Genomic DNA, 25,335 nt, shown 5'->3' on the forward strand with positions numbered 1-25,335 from the left:
TCTCTCTCTCTCTCTCTCTCTCTCTCTCTCTCTCTCTCTCTCTCTCTCTCTCTCTCTCTCTCTCTCTCTCTCTCTCTGTCTTTCTCTCTCCGAGGGTATTTTATTTTTACAACGCTGCCCACGCCAACGTGTGTGTGTGTGCGCGCACGCGGGCTTGATACCGTACATAACGCGATTACTGTTGCCACTTAATTATATCATACAGATAAATTTTACAGCGAGGTGAGTCGGAGCGGAAGACACTTTGCAAGCGATGATTTCTATTTTAACGACGTTGAATTTTCCATTACAGAAAATCCCTCTCGCCGATTTCGTTATCAAGCATGCTCTCTCTCTCCCTGTGCTCGCTAAATATAATAATCACACGGCTGCTCGAGCGCGAGAGATATGAACGCAAATATTTATTACGCGCCCGACTTGCGCTCGGCTATTGATAACAATCACCCTCCATTGTTCGCTGTTCATCTCAACGAGATAACTATTCTATCGGACGGAGAACAAATTTTTCGTTTGTTCCTCTTTTATTACTTTTCCGATAATCTCGTCGATATATCGCGTTGACAGATTTTCTCACAAATATGGCTTAATGTATGTTGCAATTTGTGAAGACTATCATTATCCATAGTAGATTAAACTTGTTAATTGTTATACGCTGTTATACAACATTATATATATTTAATATTTTATACAAGCAAGGAATTTTCAAACTGCGTCCACGTCGGCATTATTTCGCGACTCGCGCGCAGGATTCGTGTACTCACACACCTTTTTATTGGATCGTTATTTGCACGAGATTACAATGCCGCACGAATAAGCGTTCGTCGTGCCCTGCGGGCACAGCGAATGTCGCCATTTGTTCGAGACGTCATTTTTCAGAACGTGCCATTTCTGGAATTTATATTCTTCATCGGCTGACGAGTCAGCCTATCGCCTTCCCCATTCCTCTCGTGACCGCGACAGGAATTTAAGACTGCGTATCACATTTCGCAGTTCGTAACGACAGATTCGAATATTCTCATCCTTCCATCTCTCGCGAACATAAATTTAATTCCAAGTTCCTCTGTTTACCGTGCGTGGAATATTATTACAAAGCATCGAGGATGCTTGATGTTTCCTCTGCGTTACAATGTAACAAATAATACACAATACGTATCGAAATAAATCAGCGACGGGAATGAATAAGGTACTTCGGAATATAGCTGTAATCTCGTGAATTTCACATGAGTTTTTTCCCCCCCGAAATCATTTTTAGTTCAAAAAAGAAAGATTCTATTCACAATGTGTTTATAAATAAATAAGACACAAATTAATTTTACATGTAAAGTGAAATGTATACAAATAGATAAATAAATTTTACATTTATAAACTTTCCTTTCCAACGACTAGCGTGGGACGAACGATAGTGTGTGTGTGTGTGGAGAAAGAAAGAGAAACAGCGCCGAGGGTATTTTGAATGTTAATAGAATAGGAGCAAAGTGCACACATAAGAGCACACATGACCGCGTAAAGCGGCGAAAAGCGAGGGGAAGCCCCCCCGATGCAATGACCAATGCAACTCGTAAAAGTGGCGATAAATCATTCCGGCTGTAGGTGAATCGGTCGGGGATCTTCGAAGCAAAGTGGGTCGAGTTCGAGTTTCGAAAGGGTGCTCTCCTCCCGATTTGACACGGCCGGAGGTAGGTACGGATATTTAGTCCCCCCACGGCTGCAGTGGAAACTATTCGCGGCCCGTATTTCGAGAGGGAGAGAATAATTTGGGTCACGAGTCTGGCACAATGGCCGATCGTAGAGTACCAAAGCGTGAAATTCAATTGAATGGGTAAATTCAGAAAAGACAACGGACTCGTCGCCGCCGATACCGAGCGAGACGCCTCGACGCGCGTATGCATTGCGAATGTTGCGCAAATGCATTTCGTTCAATGCGACGTGCGCGCGCGCAGGGGGGGGGGACGAGGGAGATTCGCATCCGCAAAATTTGAATTCGAATTGCGTAAAGGCGAGAGACAGGTCCAAGAGAAAAATCAAATTTTGATATCTCACAGAAATCACAAGAAATAAAAATTTCTTAAATTAAATTTTATTAAATACTACAGCGACTTAAAAAGAAATTTATATTTTAATTTACGACGGGGCAGAAAAAAACTCGAACCGCAAAGTAGGAGGAAAAATTAAAATCACAAATTAAAAGGAAAACATATAGATAGTTAAAGTCAGTATTTGTAAAATTGACTCGAACCAAATGCGTTCTTTCGCACATAAATTGCACAGTTCATTTCTGATATTTTTACAGAACTTTTTAATGAATCTATTTAAAATACAATTTTTTTATTTTTCTCGATCCTACCGCCGCCAAGCAAGCTTCTCGAAGAAACATCGATAGATTTAAGTACCGATGGTAAAAGACATAAAATCGAGACGATTTATGGAACGTGCGATCTCTATCGCGGCAATCGCGAGCGTTCGAATCGTAAACGAGAGCTATTACATTCTCTATCATGTCTCCTTTTACGCCCTTTCCCCCCCCCCCCTCCCCCTGTCCAGATCTCTAATCTCGCGCATTTTAATAACAATCGACGCGATAAGCGTAACCAACAAATCGCTCCACGGTGACCCACTTAAAAACCGATACGTCGAGTCGAAAACATCCTCGCGTCTACGACGCGATCGATGGAAATACACGTGGATGTGTATACGTGCCAGGCTTAAATCGCGAGTACGGCATAAACGGCGAGGTGTTCCCGGCTGGCTTGCGTGACTACGCATAATAATCGGGCGTATAGCCACGCGTTCGTTCGTTCCTATCGACGTCTCGAGAGCGTGCAACGTGTAATACGCGCAAGCATAATGTTCGCCGAGCTTGCCTTGCTTTATCTTCCCCTATCTCTCTCTTCCTCTCTCCTCTCCCCCCTCTCTCTCTCTCTCTCTATCGTCCGGCCCGAAATTTCCTTCATTAAAATAGTCAGTCAATGCTCTAAGGTGCATAAAGCGTATATAAAGCGAGTAATTATTCGGTGGACCGAGTGGCATATATGCATACGCGTGTGCACGTGTATATACGTAATACCTAGCCGGGCGTACTGCCGCCGCGCGCACGGGCGTCTCTGTGCCCGTCTCTCCCTCATAGAATAATGCGCATATTAATGCAGTAGGGTATAAATTAGTTGGGATCTGGCTAGACGAGCTGGCAACGCGCATACACACAGAGACGAAAGGCATCTACCTCAGGTTACATACGAGTCTCGCGTGCCCGCGTCCTTCCCTCTCTCACTCTGTTTCTGTCTCTCTCTCTCTCTCTCTCTCTCTCTCTCTCTCTCTCTCTCTCTCTCTCTCTCGCACGCGCGCAATACCGAGCATATGTGTACTTATAAACGTGACAAGTAGGACAATGAAACCTGCACGCGTTCTACGTGTTTCCTGGCAACCTCTGCTCTTGATTTATCTAACGCTGTTGCGACACCCCAAAGTCGCGCCCAAAAGCATCCCCTTTTACGCTCTATAAACGAGACAGAAACGTTGGATTTAACAGGTGCAAAACGCGCCCGTCACAAAATACGCGACAAGTAAAGTCGCGCTATTCTTTAGGCTGTATCACGGCGAACGGCACGAAAAGACGGGGGTAAGCTTCTACTCCCAGGGGGGGAAAGATGATTTTCGCATACTCAAAAAATATATTATCGAAAATCTGTAGCGCAAAAATTCGGCTTGCCAAAAATCGAATGCGCGTGACCCGCGCATTTTTTTTTCTCTTTTTTTTTTTTGTATCTCGCATTAATTCGTTTATATGAGAAAACGAGAAAGCTTCAATTTTTGGCATTTTATTGCCGAAAGAAAGGCTACTAAATCCCGATATAATCGGATGATCCGGTTTTCGGCGATCGCGTGTTCACGGAATTACCAACTCGCTGGTACAAAGCGCCTGCGCGGATATATCATCCCAAAAATGGTGGAACCATGTTCGGGGATTAAAACATGTAAATCCATCAAGGTCTCAAAGTTCAATTTTCGACCGGTGCCCGTTCAATGTGCCTCGTGTAAACGAAAGTACGGATCAATTTTTCAATGCGCCCCCCCCCCCCCGCGGAACGTGCTAAATCTCGACACTGCGACGCGGATAGGATGCAGCCGAATGAGATGATATTGTATCTGGTTGTCTCTGGATACTGAATGACAATCGTTGGGGGCTGTTTTATAGGCGAACTGTGTCGCGCGCGCGCGCGAACATGCGAAGCCAGTCATTTCGATCGGTTACTCTACATTCCCAGTCATTTTCTCAACAAACAAAGATACCGACTTTCACACACGAGTATTTTTATCGCATTTGCGTGCGATACGACGCGACGCCGGCAACGACGACAGGCTATTGCACCATCCACCGACTATCCCGGAAAGGGTTTCTCTTTGATGCCTTTTAACGGTAAAGCTTATATTTTAGCCTGGGCCTGCGAAGCAAATTGGCAAAGCTAATGCCAGGGCGGAGAAATCGATCCGGTAAAAGAGTAATTTAGTGGCCGGCTCCACCCGGCTTAAAAGTACTATCGAATTCGAAACCGATCGACTTGGTTACCTCGGAATAGTTCGTAAATACGAGCCAAATACTCCGGAACGTAAACACGCGAATCTTCAAAACCGAAGTCGAAATTAAACGCGATAAATCGACACATCACATTCGTTACTGTGTTTCCCGCAATGTTTCCCACAGCACCATTTAGATATTAATTTGGTATAAACGACAGATAAATTGCTAAACAATAAGCATTACTTAATGGTTCATGAAAGATTAATTTGTCGAGATTACTTTATTTTTAACAAAATGAGATCGCAGAATTATCGACGAGCCGCAATAATTATCACTCTGCGCAATTATACTGAGCGTAGCTGTTAATTGTTTGGTTATTCCGCGTCGATGTAATAGGCTGAGCATTAATAATTCTATTTGCTTAATCAACCATGACATCAAGAAGTATTTGTGTCAATGATTATGGATCGCGTATTGCACCAGGGTTATAACGAACCACATATCGAAGAACTAATTGATTAACTGCGCGAATAAATCATTTCGCATAGTCATAGTAAACAACTATTAATTATATATCTATATGTGTGTGTGTGTGTGTGTGTGTGTGTGTGTGTGTGTGTGTGTGTGTGTGTGTGTGTGTGTGTGTGTGTGTGTGTGTGTGTGTGTGTGTGTGTGTGTACATGTATTCACTTTGTTAAAAGATTAGATACAGATTAGATACATTAGACTTTACTTTTAGAAATAAGATAAAATGAAAAATATCTTTTTTTTATTAATGTTTTATTTGCGTTAAATTTGTAAAAGTACGATAGAGTAATAAATAATTTTTAATTAATAACTTTATATCAATTATTAAGTAAATGACTTTAAGACTTTATGTTCTTTAAGGAATACGTTAAAATATTTAACATATCTAAGAAATTGCGTATCCACTAATTGTAATTGTATCCATTATGTAAGAAACGTAGTCTTACATAAAAAGATCTGGTTTGGAAGACTCTCGTTCAAAGAATGAAGAAAAGACTTTCGCAACGGAGCTTCATGGTGCAGGGCTAAGTCAATTTAATCAAGTAATGCACGTAGTACACGGTGCAACTTGAATAGATCTCCAGGAAGACATTAATGGACCGCGATCCTTATAATCTTCGTTTAAGCTATCTACCTCGATAAATACATCAGATAAGTATGGATTTTTCGCCAGTATGTACGGGCAGTGAACTTTTAAATTACTTTCTCGAAGAATGACAAATCGTTTTATTTCGATATTAAGTAAAGCGTCATGTCATACGTCATGTGCGATATATTAAAAGATTCTGAGATTCAGTTCATAATCAATCGTGTCATCAAGAAAATAACGTATAACGTATAACGTATTTATATGTATATACATCAAATTTATCTCCCGAGAAAATTTATATGTACATTCTTAAAATATCTTCCCCCGAGAAACGCGGACACGCGTTGCATAAATATGATAACGTAAATTCTCCGTGATTCGTGAGTTAAATAAACATATTTGTCTGTGTGTACGCGATCTTCTTGGCCGCGCGCTAGATAATACAAGGCATTAAAACGTCCCACGACTGCGCGTCACTGTGGGAATAAAAGTTTTCTTTTGCGAGCTTATCGTACGCGGCATTTTTCAATGTCCTATTTGCCCGGCGACGAGAGGGAACGGCTAAAAAACCCGCCGCACGTAGTGAATTTGATATAATACCCCGCGCAAATGAACTTTTCTATCGACTAATTACAAGCGCAGGAAATTCGCGTAAACGGCCCGGCCCGAAAGAACGAAATAATTAAAATTAACGAGCCAATTTTTGCGCCCGTTATACCACCAGGGCGCGGCGGGCTGAGCGCGGCGCGTTTGATTAAAACCGAACGATTAGATGAACGGGGTCACATTTCCGTGACCTTATCAGTTACCTTAAATTGGCCCATTCGCGTCTAATTAAGCTGTTGGTAAGTTTCATGATGAAAGTGCCGTAATCGCGGCAAAATTATTGCCGTGCATTTAACGTGAGCTCCGCTATAAAATCGCCCACTTCAAATACGAAGACCTTCTCGAACCATCCTCGCGCGAGCGCGTACTTATTTCCCGTATATTCATATATTTACCGAGCCATTACACGCGTGATACATAGAGGAAATGACATTTGATAGGAAAATTGGAGGCGATTCTATACATATATATATATATATATATATATATATATATATTATATATCAATAAACGTCTCATTGATAGTTGCATAATAATTTGACGTCATGAATAACGCTATATGTATGACCACAAAACTGATTACACTCCCATTAACTGCCGATATCGATTCTACATATACTATTGTATCTATATATGCGTATACGGCTAATACTGCCTCATGGCTGCGTCGCAAATACGCTTTTAATATTTGCGATACATACGAGAAAATGAATTGATTTAAAAGCTTTCCAGGATAATTCCTTTATCGATTCTGACATATTGCGATATCATTCTACGGTTGCGTCTCTATATCGAAATCGAGCAAATGTTTGGTTTCCGAATTGCACTCTATTGTTTTATTATAACATATGATTATATTTGTCATTATGTATGTTTGTAATATCTTTAATAAAAAAAAAAAACTATATATGTAATATTTGTAATAAAGACGACAGAAACGAATATCCAAAGTACTATAGCAATAATTGAAGAAAAACGAAATTTTTATAATATAATAAAACAAAACCAAGCTATTTTCAATTTACTTGTAGTTGATAACGCGACAAATATACGTTTTTTATTTCTAAAAAAAGACATGTTACGTCGATACTCGAATTTATATTAATTATTATTATTAATTATTATATTAGTTATTATTGTCGTTTTTCCATGATACCGATTAATTCTGACGCTTATTTCGTGAGCGACTGTCATCGTTTTGATTTTTAATTGTGTTGTGTTGTTAATAGTTAATAGTGTAATCTATTTACAGTATCTATTTTAAGACAACGAATCTGCGAAAACATCCAACTTTTATAAAGGGTATATAAAAATAATCTAATATAAATTTCAGATTTGTTATCTCAATAAAAAAAAAATCGTATTACTCACCGATCCGATGCGCAACAGCAGAGCAAATCTACAACGAAGCTATGATGATTCTGTAACACACAAACAAAATATTTAAATTATAGCAGCGCTCTAAATAACAGACATTTTGAAAAGTAATTTTTACGCGATTTTTCGAATCTACTATTTGTTTTACAATTAGATACTCATTAAAATAATTATATAATTTCCAAAAAAGATTCCTTATACAGATAAACTCGTGTAAAATTTTAGATTAAGTTTTTCTCTCTCGAAAAATAAATTTCATAATTATCGAAATTAATTAATTGATTCAAATAAATGAGAAAATGATTAATTTTATGTTGATAAAAAATATATATTTACCGTAAGGTTGCTCCGCCGGTGCCCGATGCCTCTCCTAGGCCTCCTCCTCCTCTTAGGATAGGTTAGGTTGTCGAGTTTCCTCGCGGCACAGGACACTCACGAAAAACACTCGTAATTATAATCGCGCGAACTAATTTTAAATAAAAATTTGTTGCGCGATACTTCACGGCACTGTTTAGCTACTTGCGAGGATATCAAGTTGGTCCGTCGAGCCGTTTGACGCAACTTGCAACCATGTGAACACATTATGAATGCGTAAATATTCACGGCCGCCATCATTACTATTGCGACATACGCGATGTGAGGACGCAGCTCGAGATACACCTCAATGAGATTCTAACTCAAGTCCTCACTCCCGATATAACTCCCGATACAAACTACGACATGTCTCGAACTAGCCCTCGCAGGACAAAGAAAGGTCTTTCGGTCCGATCACTAATACGACACTTCGAAAACAAATGCGCGGCGCGACGAATTGGATCGTTTATTCAAGGGTCTGTTCTTTTTAGTATAGCCACGAATCGTTCAATGGCTCCTATGTATGTGGCAAATGCGTTTCACGTATTGACCATCGGTTTTTAACCGATCGTCGTTTTCCCGCCGCCGAGTTGAATTGAGGCCTGTTCTTTTTAGCTAAACTGGCTGCGCTAGTTCAGAGTTTATCTTTCTTCTTACAGTGTAAGAAAGAAAGATAAACTGTGAATACAATCAGTTCAGCCAAAAAGAACAGGCCTCAATTCAACTCGGCGGCGAGAAAACGGCTTAATCGGTTAAAAACCGATGGTCAATGCGTGAAACGCATTTGCCACATAGGAACCATTGAACGACTCGTGGCTATGCTATGTGTTAATACATTATTAATAACACTAATATTGTCTAATGTTAATATTAATATTATTAATAACGGTGCAACGGGTACTGTTGGCTTTTTCGTCTTTGGGATTCCGTTGGGAATCCAACGGAATCCCTCGGAATAGTGAGCCCCTCTGCCACGTCAAGGCCGTACCCTTTGGAGGGGTTAACATTCATAAAAAATCAATTTCAAGGAAATAAGTACAAAAAAAATATATATATATATATATATATATATATATATATATATATATACATATACATACACACTCCATTAGAAAGTCGTTACTTTGATATGCTTATGAATTAATCTATTAACTAATCATACCGGTTGATAAGCAATTCTAACAATGCATCTATAAGATAAAGCAATATTCGGTATTTCGGAAAAATACAGAGCGAAATACACGCGCTGCGACCTGTCCGTACGAACGCCAGTGATTGAATGGTAGCGTGGATCATTCGTAAACACATGACGTACGTACCAGCCGCGGCGCGTAAACTCAAGGAACTCAAGGATAACAAGAATAACAACAATAGTCTGGCTATGAAATATTCAACAATATTATGAACCAAATTTAATTTCCACAAAGCTTTACAGATCTTTCGATAACGGAGCATTAAACGATATAATCGTTATATTTTACGTTCTAAATCTGTTATCGTTTACTATTTAGGATACTCATACGCTGTAAGTATCGTTTTATTTCCCTTTAACGTGTATGAATAATAAAGATAAAAGATAATGTATTTCTAGTGCGTGAATGTCCAAAACAAGCGCACTCTTAATAAATTCGATATAATTTACTTTATTTAAAAGAAATTAGATATAAAGATATATCTTATATATTTTATCTGTTATAATAAACGATTGTTAGAATAACTAATTATACGTATAACAAAGTAATATGCAAATTACATTTAAATCGGTGAGAATTTCAAAGCGAAAAAGTGAATTTCAAAAGAATTTATACTCAACTTAAAGATATTCGAATTAAATCATCATTAAAGAAACTCCTCGGGATATGCAGCCATGTCAAGGCGATCCGATATTGTTTGCAAAAATGAATTATCACTATTCAAGAAAATAAATTGATCAACAAATATAAAATATTAAAACGTGTTTATGTTTGAGACAGCCAATGACGGCCTTGATACTTTGTTTACGGCTATCATTCAGCCATCGACACTCATGTGGGCAGGTAGTATTACATGTCGCTCTGCGTATCTTCATGCATTCTTCTTTTCCTTTTCAAAACAAAATCGCGACGAGTTCTGACACGTCCAGATGGACACGGAACGTCTTACGATTTTACGATGCACTTACAATTACTCGTTGAGCTCGCACAATTCTGAGTTAATGTCAGACTTGCCACATATCAAAAGATGACAAGGTTTCATTGAGTATTCCGGACGACGGAAACTGACTCATGGCCCGAAATATTCGATGAAACAAGCATGTTTTGATGTTCTGTGTCATCTAGAACTCGTCTCGATTTCATTTCGAAAAGGAAATGCGAAGGTACGCGAAGCGATACGTAACACTTACCTGTCCGCACGAGTGTCGGTGGCTGAATGATAGCCGAGTGATAGCACGCTGCGCGCGCGTATACAATATTCATCGACTGTAAACAAAGTGCCAAGGCCGCCATTGTTTTGCTATCTCGAACATAAACGTTTCAACGTTTATAAGAAAATTAAATATTATAAAGTAATATCTTCCCGTCAGACTTTATGCACAATGGGGAGGAAATATTAGGAATAAATTAAATTTTGGAAATGAAAATTTGAGATAACATTAGTTAATATTAATAATTAATTAGTTAATATCGATGAGTTAATATTGTATGAGGTTTTAATGGTGAGGTTATATGATACGCGATGTAAATATTTTATATAAAAATATACGCCCTTTGTAATGTTTTAATAATAAAAAAAATTTTTCACATTGCAACAATTTTTACATAAATAATTTGTACTTTTTGAGAAAAACAAAAAAATATAATTAATTATCTCATTTATCTTGAAAGTTTCATAGATCATTGGAACTCTCGCAAGTTTTTACTGAGAAACAGAATTTCCTTTTGTTTCAAACACAAATAAAACAAATATTACGTGGAAAAAGAGTTCGGTTAAGTTTGAAAATGAGCGCACTATTTAATACAGCTTACTATCAATGAGAAAAACTAATTACCCAGCTCGCTCGATGGAGCCTCTGTAATTATATCCCTCCCCCCCTCCCTCTAGTAAGAAAAAAAAAGCTTGCAAGCCTGCTCTTGAATTGTTGTCTCGCAAGTATCATTAATGTTGCATTTTATTCGGGAATGCTGCTCAAATTCTTCCGATCATCTAAGTGTCGTTAATGTTCGTCGTGTTCGCGAATGGTATTACGGTAGAGTAAGTACTATCTGTTGTGAGAGACGCGCTGCATTGTTACACCGCAAGATAAACACCATGGGCTGAATTCCATTTCACTCGGTAATTACTATTCTGTTTATTTTACTGCGAAATTATGCGGCCGATTCTGCGAGCGTGCATACGGCCGATCGATGGAGAATCGATAAACGTTTAACGGCAAAGAGTCCCGGGTCCGGTTGTCATTTGCCCGAATCACCGCGTAAGCCAGAAACATTCGAGAGATCTGGAAAAGGTATTGTCCGCTGACAAATAATTTTTCCTGACGGCTCTCTCTCTCTCTCTCTCTCTCTCTCTCTCTCGTGCGTCACGACGACAATTTACACCACATTACTGCCTACGTCAATAAATATTAATTAAGGTGATGATAACGCTCAATAATTCTTGTATACGAAGAAAGGGTTTCTTTGCTAATAATTTCTAAGCTCGATTGTATATGTATGGGTGCAATGCTCCATTTTCTCAAGATTCCGTAAGACTTTGAAAATACAAAATGTAAAACGAAAATTTCATAGCAATGAGCAACGAAAAGACGACGCTATTACTTAGTCCTTTCGACCGTGTACCTTAGTCCTTCTTGTAAAATCGTGGAGCTAAAAGGAGCCCATATAGATATCTAATATACCGAAAGAACACGTCGCTTTGAAGGATTGAACGCGATTAATATGGCAGAACTACTTACAGTGACGAATATAAGGAACGAAGAGTTCCCTCTATTAACCTGCGGCGTTTAATATTACATTTCCATTTCGCATATCAGTATAAGAATATATCCAGAAATTTCTTTTTTACCGCTGCTAAAATTGCGCGAAGAAATAAGAGTCTCACGGTCATTCGCGAAAGAACCGACAGCCGTTTCGTTACGATAATAAAAATTGGATTACAAGTTTCTCAATCTTCTCCGCTACTACTTTTTTCATATGCAAGTGAATTTTCGTGAATATTCCGACGATGATGTACCAAAAAAAACGACTTCGTAAAACTCGTCGGCTTAAATTCTGAATATAATTTCAGGAAAAATACGTTTCACGATACGGAAAGAGCTGTACGAACGAGATAAAAAATTTCGGCTTTTTGAAAAGCGACAAGTTTGCGCGATTGTTGCGGTCGTTAAATACAACCACATAATTTTATTTAAATTATTTGAGTAATAATAATAATAATTATAGCGTACGTGTTCTTAATTTAAATGAAGATTTTAATTGTGTAATTAAAAAATACGAATATAAATTATAACTTTATCTACATTTATATCATTCGTATACAGCTAGAAAATTATATTAAATATCATTTTAAAAAAATAATTTAAGTAAATGCGGAAATGTTTAATCTGTCTTTTTATAAAGGTGGGTGCAAATGGGGCGTACTTAAACCTGCGAAATATCTTAAATCTTCACTTTCTGTACAATGATAAAGCGTCGAAAGTAAAGCAAGTGTGATACATTACACCTGACGTGCGGTAACCACATGAGCTCATCCGTAAACTGTTCACGATCTTATCCGTACGCCAGGCCAGGCCAGGCCACGGGTGAAAATTTTCGTGATAACATTTCGTACAGCTGCATTGTTAATCAAAGAAAACATCGATTAATTAACGTTTCTCGCAGCGGTTTGGCAAGAAAAAAGAGAGAGATGGCCGTTGACTGACGCGATAAATGAGACCACCAGCAGGAACTGGTGACAAAAATAAGGTGACAAACTCGTCACTTAGAGGGGACAGCACGAGGAGGAGTATCATTGAGTTACAGTCACTTCATCTTCAAACGTAAACGTAATAAAATGTAATTGTACCGTGGGAAAAAAATGTGCGCTGAAACGATTCGATATTCCTTTTCACATACCACGTCGTCTCGGTTTTATACAAATTTTCACGTTATTCACAATTAATGGAGAACGAAAAATAGACAGTAAATAATTAAAAAAAAAACGAGTAGTGATACAGTTGAGAAAAAATCCCATTTGTAAATAAAATTTTTACATATAAAAAATTCTACCTCTATACACACAGTGACGATATTTTCACTCTATAATTATTAATTTGCCAAATTTATTTAAATGTAATTCCTTTCGAGTCACTTTATTTAGAATCTTTTTATGGAATCGCTGTCGGCTAAAAGGAAATTTGGTCGATTCGGGTTAGGCAGCCGTTTGCGCGAATTCCAGACGATAATTTCGGAACGATAATGCATAGCGAATAGATTACAGCCGATTACGGCTACTTGAAAATTAGCGCAAACGCGAAGCGATAAATCGGCTCTTCCGAGCGCATCATTTCTTCATTAAACGTGCGCGTTAGGGACCTGTCGATAATCCTCCATGATGAACTATACCGGCGAGGCGCGGTTGTCTTGGTGGAACAGTTTGCCTCCAACCATCGACATCTGGCATCCAGAGCATCGTCATTATCGCTAAAAAGACGGGCATTCCTCACCGCGCAATACTCCACGGCGTGCTATGTAATAAAGGGATTCCTTCGGCTGACTGGAACGCAGTTGTGGGATGTCATTTCTATTTTCAAATTAGTCCTGTTCGTCCCGACGCGATAGTCGATATAGCGAAAGAATGTGACCCGTTCTAAGTTCACGGATGAGGAGGACGAGAAAGGATCACGAGACGGACTTCAATTTATTAGATCTCCGCGCTCCAGACGTCGTCGGACGAAAAAAGAAAAGAGCGTTCTTCGAGCGTAGAATCTATATTTTATGTAGAATTAATCGTCACTCTGTACGTCATAGTACAGCAATTAATTATGCAGGATGTGTCTCGAATCGTGTAAAAATTATTTATTTCCCTCTCCCCTCTTCCTCCCCCCCTCCCCCCTCTAAACTATTTTTCGGTAAATATCCGGAACGCCATGTGTAATTAATTGTTACACATGTGACGAGCATCGATCACATGTATATAAAATATATGTAGATGCGACGCGAAAAATAGCGAAGCTATTAATTAATTGTTACTTTACCGGCGGGAATATTAATCGGTAAATTTTTGAATAATAAAAGAATTCCGCGCTGCGCGCATTCGCGTAACAGAATTATTATTCTAGGCAACGAAATGCTACGTGACGTAATGATAGTAATATTTCAACGGTGGTATCGATAATCGACGATAAAACATCAGTTATTACATCAAACATCCTTACAATCTGATTAATGAGAATTGTGTTTATACTGTTCACGGACTATCGCATTGTAATTTCATTCCTGAGCAATTAATACATCGGTCGTAACCGATGCACGTAATGGTCCATCGTTCGTGCAGATTGACAAACGGAGAGCAAATAGAAATAGCGACGCCGATATTTGCGTATAGCCACGATGTAAATAACACGTATCAAAGGACGCGGATATGAGCACATAACGCTGCCGAAGCCCTGTTTGGCGTGCCAAATTTGACGGGACTTATGATAAATATAGGCCAATTGCTTGCTCCGTCTAGGTACACAAACAATCTTATTTATCATGATAATATTTCCCTTAAGTAAATATTTTAGGTCGTTTTATAAATAATTATAATTCATATAATTCACATAATTCAATTTACCTTACCTCGAGAGTCAACGTGAAAAAAATCCGATGTCACGTACGCCCATCGAGTCCATCCAATGCTAAATCATCAAGTGGCATCAATTTCTACAAGACAAACTATCGTGTTTCCGATCGATGATTAGTTGTGCGACGCGCTCTCGTCCGCGCGCTCGTGATCGAGATCTGTCGATCGGATCGATCGAGGGATCAAATTCTCGCCATGTTATGGCGCGTACGTAAACAGTACGGAAACAAATCGTAGACGCGCCATAGAATCCGAGTGCCTATCGCGTCGGGCCGTACCAGTTTTTTTATACGTTCTAACGACGGCACAGGCATGGCAATCGGTGAATTACGCGAAAACCGCGCAAAACTCCCCTCCCGTCCTCGAGGGGGTTTCCCTCACGAATCCCACGATAATTTATCGATTAAGTCGCGCGTGGAATACGAATCCCCGAGTGCCTCCAGGACCCATCGTGAATTAAAGCGCGCGGTGCATTTGTCAAATTGTCATTACTCATTGTCAAAATATCGCGAACGACTCCCTCCCCGACAGCGGACTCTTTTATTTTCGGCGAATGTTGCAGAAAATCGATTTGTTCCCAAAAGAATTCAACTTCCCCGAAAAACCCGACATCCACTCAAAAATTCTATCCGTAAAAGTGCTTCCTGCCAAACGAAATGCGCGATATATCTTTTATTAATTAAATATTTATAACAACAACGGTCTGCTTGTCAGTTGTGCCACTTTTTCTTCTCAATTTTCAACAAAAAGGATTGAAAGGATTTGAAAGCAAAACAATTTCAAATTTCAACGTAAAAATGGCGGTAGCTCGAAAACAACGCATTTTCGAATTTTTTTTCGCATTTTTCTATATCAATTTTCTTTCTTGTTTTTGAATTCCCCATTCGTCTCCCGAATGATTGACCTCGACTAACGGAACACCCTGTACATTTGAAGTTTAATAAAAACGATTCAGAAAATTTTAGTGTAGTCCAATAGCGGGAATAGAAAACAAATCTATAATATCACTCGAGTTACATTTCTTCGTTAGAGAGATACAAGATCGGTTAAATCCAAACGTTTGCGTTTCTCCGCGGGGGAACATATCAGTGAAACGAAAGTAAAGCAAACACATCGCGGATCTTGGGGTGGCTATTACGCATATACACGTTATACACGCGCGAGATTCTGAACGGCGAATGTGATAACTTGTCGCACCCGGAATTGCACGTCGAAATTCCAGACAGAAACGACAACAGGCGTGCGTCGTCGCCCATCTCGCGTGCGATCGCGCGAAAAAGAGAGGCATATACGAGAGGTTAACGGCGTGTAAATTTCATTTGGCGCTCTAAAGTCGGCAGATTTCGTTAAGCGCAAGCGAAAGCGCAGTCAACGAATGACCGTCGTTAAGTTTAGTGGCACGTGGAACGCGGAAATCGCAGCCATATATACGGAGGGTGCGCCACCCTCGCGAATTCTCATTGTTTTGCCTTTCGTCCCTTCGGATTTTTTTCGGACGACCTAGAGATTGCTTTTTAGAAATTTTGCGTTTGAAATAAAACAAGCGGCGTTCCTAATTTGCCCTGTAATCTCTGTGACGATAACTGCGTGTAATACACCCCCGTAGATAAATATACACGCGCACCCCTGCGAGCATATTCAATGTAAAATCTGACTTAATGCTACGATATGCCGGTCATAGCGTGTAAAACTAAAAGAGTCTATTGCGACAATGTAAGCTCATCTTAACGAGCAATATCTGATATAAAACATGAAAGTAATGAACGTTATTTTGCATACGCTCGCGAACTATGGTAATTTATTTTAGAGAACCAGGAAAGCTGTACGTGAAATTTCCATTCGAAAATGAATGGGAAAAAAAAATGAGAGAAAGGATAGCGTGGCGTTGAAGGCTTAAAATATATAACAAATACGCAAAATGAGAAATGTCGTTAGATCTGTCGATAAAGCACAAGATATATATATATATATATATATATATATATATATATATATCACAGAGAGCGAATTAAATTTTATTAACCAAATTGTGTCAACGCGTTTATATTACGTTATCAATAACGGACGGGATCGAACGGGAAAGCATTAATAATTCGAATGTACTTTAATTGCTAATTATCTGCTATGTAATAGCATGTTGATTAATAATTTAATGCGTTAATTATACCGCGCGTTTTCCAAAAGCCTCCATTAAAGACGAGCGTGAGTGTCGTCGCGCACGGCAGCAATTCACGTAAATTATTTAGCGTCGGATAATCGTCGGATTAAGATCGTAGGCACGGAAACTTATCCCGACATACATATTTTGACAAGGGCAGGCAAGGGTTAAGACCAAGCTTTAGCTCGTCCGTGTAGACATAGTCCCGTGGTCGTCAACATAGTCGATATCAGGACTGGGAGCTTTTACGGAAGGACTTCCCTGCGCTTTATTTAAAGTTAAACACGAAGAAAAACGGCCGTTCGAGGGAGATGGTATCGCAGTACTAATTTATCGAACCTACCTTCGTTTAGGTACCTAGGTTTAACGAGAGATTACGAAACGTCGCGTGGAGAAAAAAGCGCAGTGAACAATCTGCCTCGCGTATCTCTCTAAAAATCTCTCGTAACGTTAATTTCGAAAATAGATTTTCAAACGTTTCTCTTTGCGGATTAATTAATTAATGATATGTCCCTACCATATTTTTAATGTATAAAAAAAAAAAAAAACTTTGCTTTTGATATAAAAGCAAAATTTGCAATTTCTCCATTTTCCAAACTTTATATAGTGATGCTAAAAAGCCCTCCGGTAAAATATGAATAAATTGCCAGTACTTTATTTATTATAAAATTAAATTACAAAAATGTTAAATGTGTTAGCTTCGTTATACGCCTTTTACCTGGAAATATAGTACGAATTATTCATGCGGTACAAATTATGTGTACGCATATACGCTAAAAGAACTCTGAATTCTTAATGTAAAGGCCAATTCGAAACTGCGAATTTTATCTTTACGTCTCTCACGTTGTAATAATGCGAGAATCATGCAAAATGAATTCGCGGAGATTCGGGAATTATTTGCCGAAAGAGATCGCACGCGGATCGCCTAACGAGCGTCCTAACAAACAACCGACGTTACGTCACGGAGAAAGAAACAACGTGGAAATCCTTCGGTGGGGCGGGAACGGGGTTGATGCAACGAAAAGCGGGTAAGAGACGGCTAAAGATAATGTACCTCTGCATACAGATGATGTTATTAAACGGAAATCTACAGATGGAGCGAACGCATAAAGCACTGTCTACCGTCGTTGTCTGATTAGGCATGCAACATTTCCCACCTCTACTTCCCCTCGCCATCCCACCCCCTCTGTCCCTGGACGAGATACTGGAAGCTCCCTTTCCTCCCCTCTTCTCTCTCTCTCTCTCTCTCTCTCTCATCACTCGTTTCTCTTTCTCTCTCGTTACGGACACGCGGCACGCCGCGCCGTCACGTAAATTCCGTAAAACGATAACGGCGATTTTAACACCGCATACAATGCACTATCGCACGGCGATGCAGTTCATTCGTGGTAACGAACTCAAGCGAAAATGCGCTTTTTTTCGAATTCCCGCGTACCGAAAATCCAACCGCAAAAATCTATCCCTTTAACTGCGACTCGCACGGAAACGTTTGTACAATACGATACAAACACGTCACGTCACGACACAAATCTCCATATTAGTTTTATGTGCAGCAATTATTCGCTGGCAATCTCTTTTTTTATGTCTTTTTTTATGTATGATCGGCAAAATTGCGTATTTCATATAAAACACGAAATGCAAGTCAGAGAACGATTAATTCGTCAAGAAGTATACTGTAGGTAGTAGATAATGAGTTCATCTATTTGCTACAAATGCTTCGAAACATTTTTTTATGGTCAGTTGATAAAATTTCTTGTTTTGATTGAGTAATCAAACATTTCGAATCATTTGTGCTAGTTCATAGTCAATGTTTCTATGATATTACAAATAAGTACTTTTATTCTATGATTAATATATGTATTCCCTGTATAATAAAATTTATCATATGGGCATCCAAGCATCCAAGATTTTTTTTCGGAAAAGGGAGATTTTATCAATCCTGTTATCATAAATAGCAATTTTTTGCGTTAATAAAATATTTTTTGGATATTTTAGAGTGTCTTCTTATTCCTGACTTTGAATGGAAAAATCAATTTTGGTTTTTGTAAATCATAATTTTTATCTGAAGAAAATATAATATAGGCAATTTCGGGGGGGTTATATCCCTTATTTCTCCTTCCTCTCTGACTATGCCTATAATCTCAAAAAGATACATGTATAATCGATCATGTATAATCGAATAGATTCTCTTTTTTTTTAGAGAAAGGAAGGAATAAAAAAGAACATAAACATTTTTAAATATTAATGGAGTCAATTAAAAAATTTATTTATTATTAACTTGATAAATTTCAGTTACCCATTTAAAGTTTGAAAAAATATTCACTTTTAACTTTGATTGTTAAATAAACAATAAATTATAATAAATTTTTTATATGAATAAATATATTCACAAGTCGATGTATTTCGCCAAAGCAATATGATGGACGTCATTTTCTACTCCAAGCCATATACCGTTGAAATACCATCCTTCTTTCCTTCCTTCCTTCCTTCCCTCGAGATACAAACTTGCCAAAAATTCCAAGTTTGACACAAGATTCGTCCGACACTTTCATCCGACATTTCCGAGACGTGCGATTGGCTTTTAGCGAATAACAACGCTAGAATCTGTCGCGACATTTACCTTCTACACGAGAAAGCAGCACGAAATTCGAAGTCTATTTTAACGAATATGACAGCTGTGACGAAAAATGCCACCTGCGGCGACGAGTAGCGTCGGTAAATGAACACAATCGGGAAAACATTATTAATAACTTTTTTTATATTTTAATTATGTTAATCATTTATGTTACAATTTATTATAGGTATTTTTTTTTCTTATTTTTTTGTCGTAGATATATGTGCAGATATCCTATTTTACATTTCATTTATTTTAATATCTCTTGAATCATTATTTTGAAGAACCGCCGCGGTTCTCATAAGTAAAGTCTACGATTATTCTTTACGGGAGCGCGAGGACGTCAGGATGCATTCAACCGCGAGGTATGTCGCATAATGTTGGTATGCAAGCGTGAAAAATTTAGTGAGCGGAGGTGAGGGCGAGAAACACGCGAGCATTTGGAAATTTTTCGAACGGCATTCCTCGTTGGGATATGCCGGATAATAATTCCGCCTGTCACGCGCGCATTCACGTACGTTACGCATATATTTCGGGAGACGACTGACGTCGGAAGGAGTCCTCCAAGATTAACGATTCCGTAAAATTTTCAACCAGATTCCGCGACCGAGAACGCTACCGGCCGGCTCTCGGGATATGGCTATCGAGCGCTTTATTTTATCCTTTTTTTCTTTTTTTTTTTTTTTTATGTATTTCCGCTGAGCGTTGCATCGGCGAAATGGAAGGGAGGGCGCAAAGCTGTTAAGTCTGTAGGTCGATAAAATTTTAATAAATGCTAATTCGCGCCCGGCTCGACGTACAGCTGATACCCACAAAATTAAAGCGCCTACCTCCTGCGGGGACCGCTTCATTATGGAGCGCGCGACCCTCTCGAGGAAGAGTGGAGCGGGTGGTGCTGCATTTGCCTTTTCACTCCCTCTACGCGGAATTAAGAAAAGCGGAGCTGAAAAGAATAGACGAGGGCAGTGCCCCGTCAACTTTGTCGGGGTGGTCCAATCTTGAAATCTCACCGTCAAGTCTTTTACTCTTAGACGAGCTGTTTTCACTGCTCTCTTAACCCACTCGGGGCTTCTCAAAATAATGCGCTCTGCAAAAACAATTCTGTTAAACAAATACGTGTGTGCCAGAAAAATAACTTTTGTTTCTTTATTAACGTTTCTTTATTTCCCGACTGATTTTATACTTTTGAATGATATAAAAGAACGATTAATCGCCTATACATGTATATACATTTTATCGTAAAAATTTAATTTTGGATCGCGTATAGAGATGTCATTTAATATCAATTTGATCTTTTTGCCCCTCGCAGATAAAATAATTTAAAATTACGACGTGTCGCAAAGTTCCGCGATGAAATTTTATTTTGAAAGAGATATTAAATTTAAATTGTTATCGCGCGCAATCCTATCGATTTTACGGCCGTTACGTCAATCGCGAGATGATTCTATCAGAAACAAATTCGTTGACGGCAATTGAAAAGCAAAAGTGATAAAGACGGCTACGGCGCGGATTCCGTATCGTTGGTGTGGGTTGCATCCCGGCGGCGGCGGCGGTGGTGGTCAAATAATCTAAACCCTACTATTCGACGGTTATGAAACTGAAGCAGTGGTATGCTGCCCGGCTGCAAGTTGTTCGAGAGAAAACATAAACGCAGCCGAATATATTATGCCTGCGTAAGAAGCACGACGCTTGTTCTGTGGGGCCGCGATCAACATGCCGCAAACATCTGTATCCATAAGCGCAGAGATAGACGAACGCCAAAGCCGTAAGGGGGGGGGGGGGAGGGGGGTCGTCAACTATGTACATAATTTCCAACTTCTGACTCTATCCGCTTCTGCAACGGACGATCCTCCGGGCCGTCCGGAAGCGCCAAATCTCTCTGCACCCCCAGAGCGCGCGGTCAACTAACCCAAATATATACATCCACCTGACGCGCGAATAGCACCGCGCGCATGGGAATAGTCTCATTTGTATTTGTTTGTACCCTGCCTCATTAATAAAATGGATCGAGCAGCGGCAAAACAGAAAATTGCTCGAATCGCGCCACGATGCCGTAAAATCAGGACGTGGCTATCGCTACAGCTGGAATAGCACGAATTATAGGCGACCGCGACCCCATTGCTTCGTTGTTAGCTAGTAATGAAAATCTAGGCAGAAAAAAGAACGATACTCCTAAATCATTTGAATATTAATGGATGCAATTAGCAATTTATTCGCCTGATTCATTAACCTCGTATATCCTACTTTTTATTTTCTTTTATTATAAATTACTAACTTTGAAAACGTCACGTAGCTTTTCAAATTCATAATTCGATTATTTATTGAGCCGTATTTTAAATTTATTTATTTATCGGCCATGAGTAAAAATGATCAGTGTATGTATACACACACATACACACACACACACACACACACAGAATCGAGCGCGATCGTTCATTGTTATGACCGGGGGGACAATCTGATTTGGCTCCGATTCGATTCAACGTCAATTTGGCTGACATCCTGTTTTTTCGGCAAAAATCCTTCAAAATTACTAAATTCCAAATGGGGTGGGGTTTGACAAGGACGCATTGCCAGTGTAACGGCAGCTACGGTGCATCGGCGCAGGAATGCCCTCCATCAAAGCAAGTCCCGTCGGCATGCCCTCCCATCATAACCGCCGCAGTGAAGTCCACTTGTGGAGCAAGACGGATGTTCGTTTCTGTCATCATCCTGATCTTTTTGTTGGCCGCTATATATTGGGCATCTCTGCGCCAGCAAGCGAACCCCGGCGTACGTCGACCAATGAGAATTCAGCCCCAAGCTTCGCGAAATACCGCGCCGGAGCAAACCGAGACTGTGGAAATGTCTGAGAGATGAGATAACGTAATTGATAATTCCTAATTCCTTCCGAGAAAGACGCACAGGATAATTCCTGTAAATCCAGACGGAAATTCATAACAGGAAGAAACACTCGTTCGTTGCTTTTATTCTTTTAACGCATGATTAATTTTCAGCTCGGAATATCTATTTAAAAAAATATAAAAATAAATAATATAAATTTGATCGTAATTATTTATAATCTAAAAAATATCCCTTTTACTGATAATGTCTATGTAATTATTTCGGAATCTGTTGTTATTCTGGAATTATCCTGACGGAGATTATTAGTAGGATAATATTAATAGAAGGTGAAATGACAAATAAACCTGAAAATAGATGCCGGCATCGAGAGAATCGAAGAAAGGGTAATCCGAAGTAACAATATGGACTTGCATTTCCAAGCAGAACAGGCCGTACATTGCATTTCATCGCCGAATATCGATACTGTATATCGTAGTAGCAGCTGGTATGTGCTGCTAGTAGTAGCTGCAACGTGCATATTTCGCATAAAAACAACCAATCCTGCAATAAGCTATCTAAAAGAAAATGCTGAAGCGAAGAGAAACAATAGTAAAACTTTTTTATAACATGGTATTACAACATTAATTTATATCATTCTCAATAATACTAATATAATGCCTGTTATGAAGAAATTAGTTTGTCTTACTTGAAGCTCTTTCCAAACATCGAAATAAAAATTACAAGAATCAAACAAGTAATTTCGCAATTTTAAATCAAATATTTTATTTTCCTGCGCATTTCCTGCGACACAAAGTGTCTTTTACATCGGAAGCATCATTTGTAATAATAAAAGCACGACGATAAAAGTGAAAAACCTTTGGACTTAAATTCATAACAGCACTTTCTTCGATATATGCCATTATCGACGAATACGCGCGATAAGGTTTAATGTTTTGAAAGATATAAAGAATAATGTATGCTGCGATGTCTACAGCAATACACGATGAAAACAGTTTCTAGTCGAAGCTGCCCAAACGGTCGAGCGTGTGTAACATTATCCTCCTCTTGGTGATTTCTTCTTTGATTTCTTCCTTGGACATGAGATTTTCAATTCTGCCATACGCAAACGGTAACTTGGCGATAATGTCTCGTTCCAAAAGCTCGCGATCCACTTCCTGATACTCGTCTTTCACGAAGTCTAAATAAATTCGCAACATATTCCGGCAGAATGTCTCGATCTCCGACAGATTATCACCATCGGGTAGATTTTGCAGAAGAACGTGACCAAAGTCGATCGATGGTGAGCAATATCTCATTGTTCCCCAATCGATTACCTTCACATCGTTCGGTTTCCCATTCTCATATCTGAACAACAAGTTATCCCGCGTAAAATTACCATGACAGATGGTCCAAAAATCGTTGTACTCCAGTTTGGTCGTTACGTCCCACTTTTTTTTTATTTTTCCCGAGAGATCTGCCTCAACTGGCAATGCGGAATATGCTGAAGAGTCGAAACATTTAGGATCATCCGATCGCGCTTCTGGAGGCGATGTTCTGAAGGCGACACAAGATAGAAAAAGTAATTATCAAAACGTCATTAAAATATATAATTTATATATTAATTTTGATAATAATTAAAATTAATAATTATTAAAATTTAATAATTTTATATTTTAATATGTTATTATTATATCAAAAATCCAGAATCGTTTTGTAAACAGTTTCTCATTCACGCCAATTGTTAATTATCATATTTTTAAGATAAAAACACAATTATTTTATTTCGTTATTTTTAACACAAGCATATAAAAATCAGAAATTTACCTGGCGATGCTCGTCTCTGTATCTGTACGAAGGTACAACCAGTCCATCGGTGCGGACAGTTTCGCATAGAATTCCCTGAAAATGGAAAACTTGTGCGCCCTCAGCTTCAGCCCTCGACCGTGAAACGCCGCCAGAGTTTTCACGCATAATTTCAGATGATCCTCGTCCAATTTATTATCTACCTGCGTGTAACCACGCGCGGCTAGATCCTCCAGCGCGATAGCGGCCCGATCGTATCGACCCAGGTCGGACAGGTAACACCTCGGGACGGCGTTCGTCCCGTAGTCGAGCGTCATCTTGCTGTAAAACATCTCCTCGTTCAGGAAGGGGCCGGACGGCGGAGAATCCGTATGTGGTTTAGGCAGCTTGATAATAATGGGGAAGCTGCATGTCACGCCGGAAAACTTTACGCGCGCCGTCACCCGGTGTAGCGTGTTCTCGCGACCGCTCCCCTTCCGGTCCAAGTGCTTCACATCAGCGGAATCAAACTCGACAAACTCTCTGGATCCCGGCTCGCAGAAGCAACGATCGTGGACCATCTCCGGTATCAATATCCGCCTTATGAAGTCGCAATCATGGCATGTGCGCGACGGCTCCCCCACCGGCCCCGCCGCTGGCTTCGCGCGGGGATCTGGGTCGGGCATGGCGAAAGGGAAAATAATATCGCTGTAATAAAACGCGGCGGCAATTAAGGACACACCGACACTGCCGAGTGCGCGCGCTTAAAGCCGGAAAGTCGAGAATTATGAGGATTTCTTTTTTTTTTTTTTTTTACGCGAGCCCGCTCGTTCTAATAACGTTGTTGTCGCGACGAGTGCCGCGCGCGTTAATAATGTTTATCGTCACGAAGTGCAACGAGTCGCCAGGCGACGGAATAATTAAAAAACATTTTAACCGTGTCGTTAGCCTCGAGTGCCGAGTCAAAGTGCGGCGCAGACGTAAACGTGCGTTTTTACCAATAATCAAATTATCGCGGTGACGCGAGTGGCTCACGTAATTGTAAACATTATCTGAAAGTAATCGCGATCGCAGACTTTACCAACGTATTCCAGACTCATTCGACGTATCTCCCACCACGTTTCACTACAAACTGAGCGTTCACTGAGCTACGTTACACATTCCAGACAGATCTCCCCTCTACATTC

At 39.5% G+C, this 25,335-nt stretch overlaps 2 protein-coding genes across 3 annotated transcripts in view; both read right to left on the reverse strand.

Moving 5' to 3' along the window:
* LOC105429716 (neurotrimin) overlaps positions 1-8,414 on the reverse strand; it is a 329,452-nt gene extending 321,038 nt beyond the window's left edge. Inside the window, exons 1-2 of the mRNA XM_089085563.1 lie at positions 7,953-8,414; positions 7,611-7,660 (exon numbers count right to left, since the gene is read on the reverse strand). The gene's annotated coding sequence lies outside the window, so the exon portion shown is untranslated. The remainder of the gene's footprint in view (positions 1-7,610; positions 7,661-7,952) is intronic.
* A 14,710-nt stretch (positions 8,415-23,124) lies between these two features.
* Positions 23,125-25,315, reverse strand: LOC105429718 (uncharacterized). 2 transcript variants are annotated; one of them, XM_011642870.2, is made up of 3 exons: positions 25,230-25,315; positions 24,191-24,821; positions 23,125-23,920 (listed from the first exon to the last, which is right to left on the reverse strand). In XM_011642870.2, the coding sequence occupies exons 1-3, from the start codon at positions 25,246-25,248 to the stop codon at positions 23,383-23,385; spliced, it is 1,188 nt and encodes a 395-aa protein (XP_011641172.2). In that variant the 5' UTR covers positions 25,249-25,315; the 3' UTR covers positions 23,125-23,382. The 2 variants fall into 2 exon arrangements, with proteins under 2 accessions (XP_011641172.2, XP_088941738.1); XM_089085612.1 differs by having other exon boundaries at positions 24,191-24,856; positions 25,230-25,281.
* Between the last annotated feature and the right edge of the window lie 20 nt (positions 25,316-25,335).

This window comes from Pogonomyrmex barbatus, unplaced genomic scaffold, assembly GCF_055798465.1.
Source record: "Pogonomyrmex barbatus isolate J1 unplaced genomic scaffold, ASM5579846v1 scaffold10, whole genome shotgun sequence".
Lineage (NCBI taxonomy): Eukaryota > Metazoa > Arthropoda > Insecta > Hymenoptera > Formicidae > Pogonomyrmex > Pogonomyrmex barbatus.

Coding starts and splice junctions, on each gene's coding strand:
- LOC105429718 (XM_011642870.2), bottom strand. Junction 23,921..24,190: donor ACAGAGACGAGCATCGCCAG/GTAAATTTCTGA, acceptor TGTCGCCTTCAG/AACATCGCCTCCAGAAGCGC.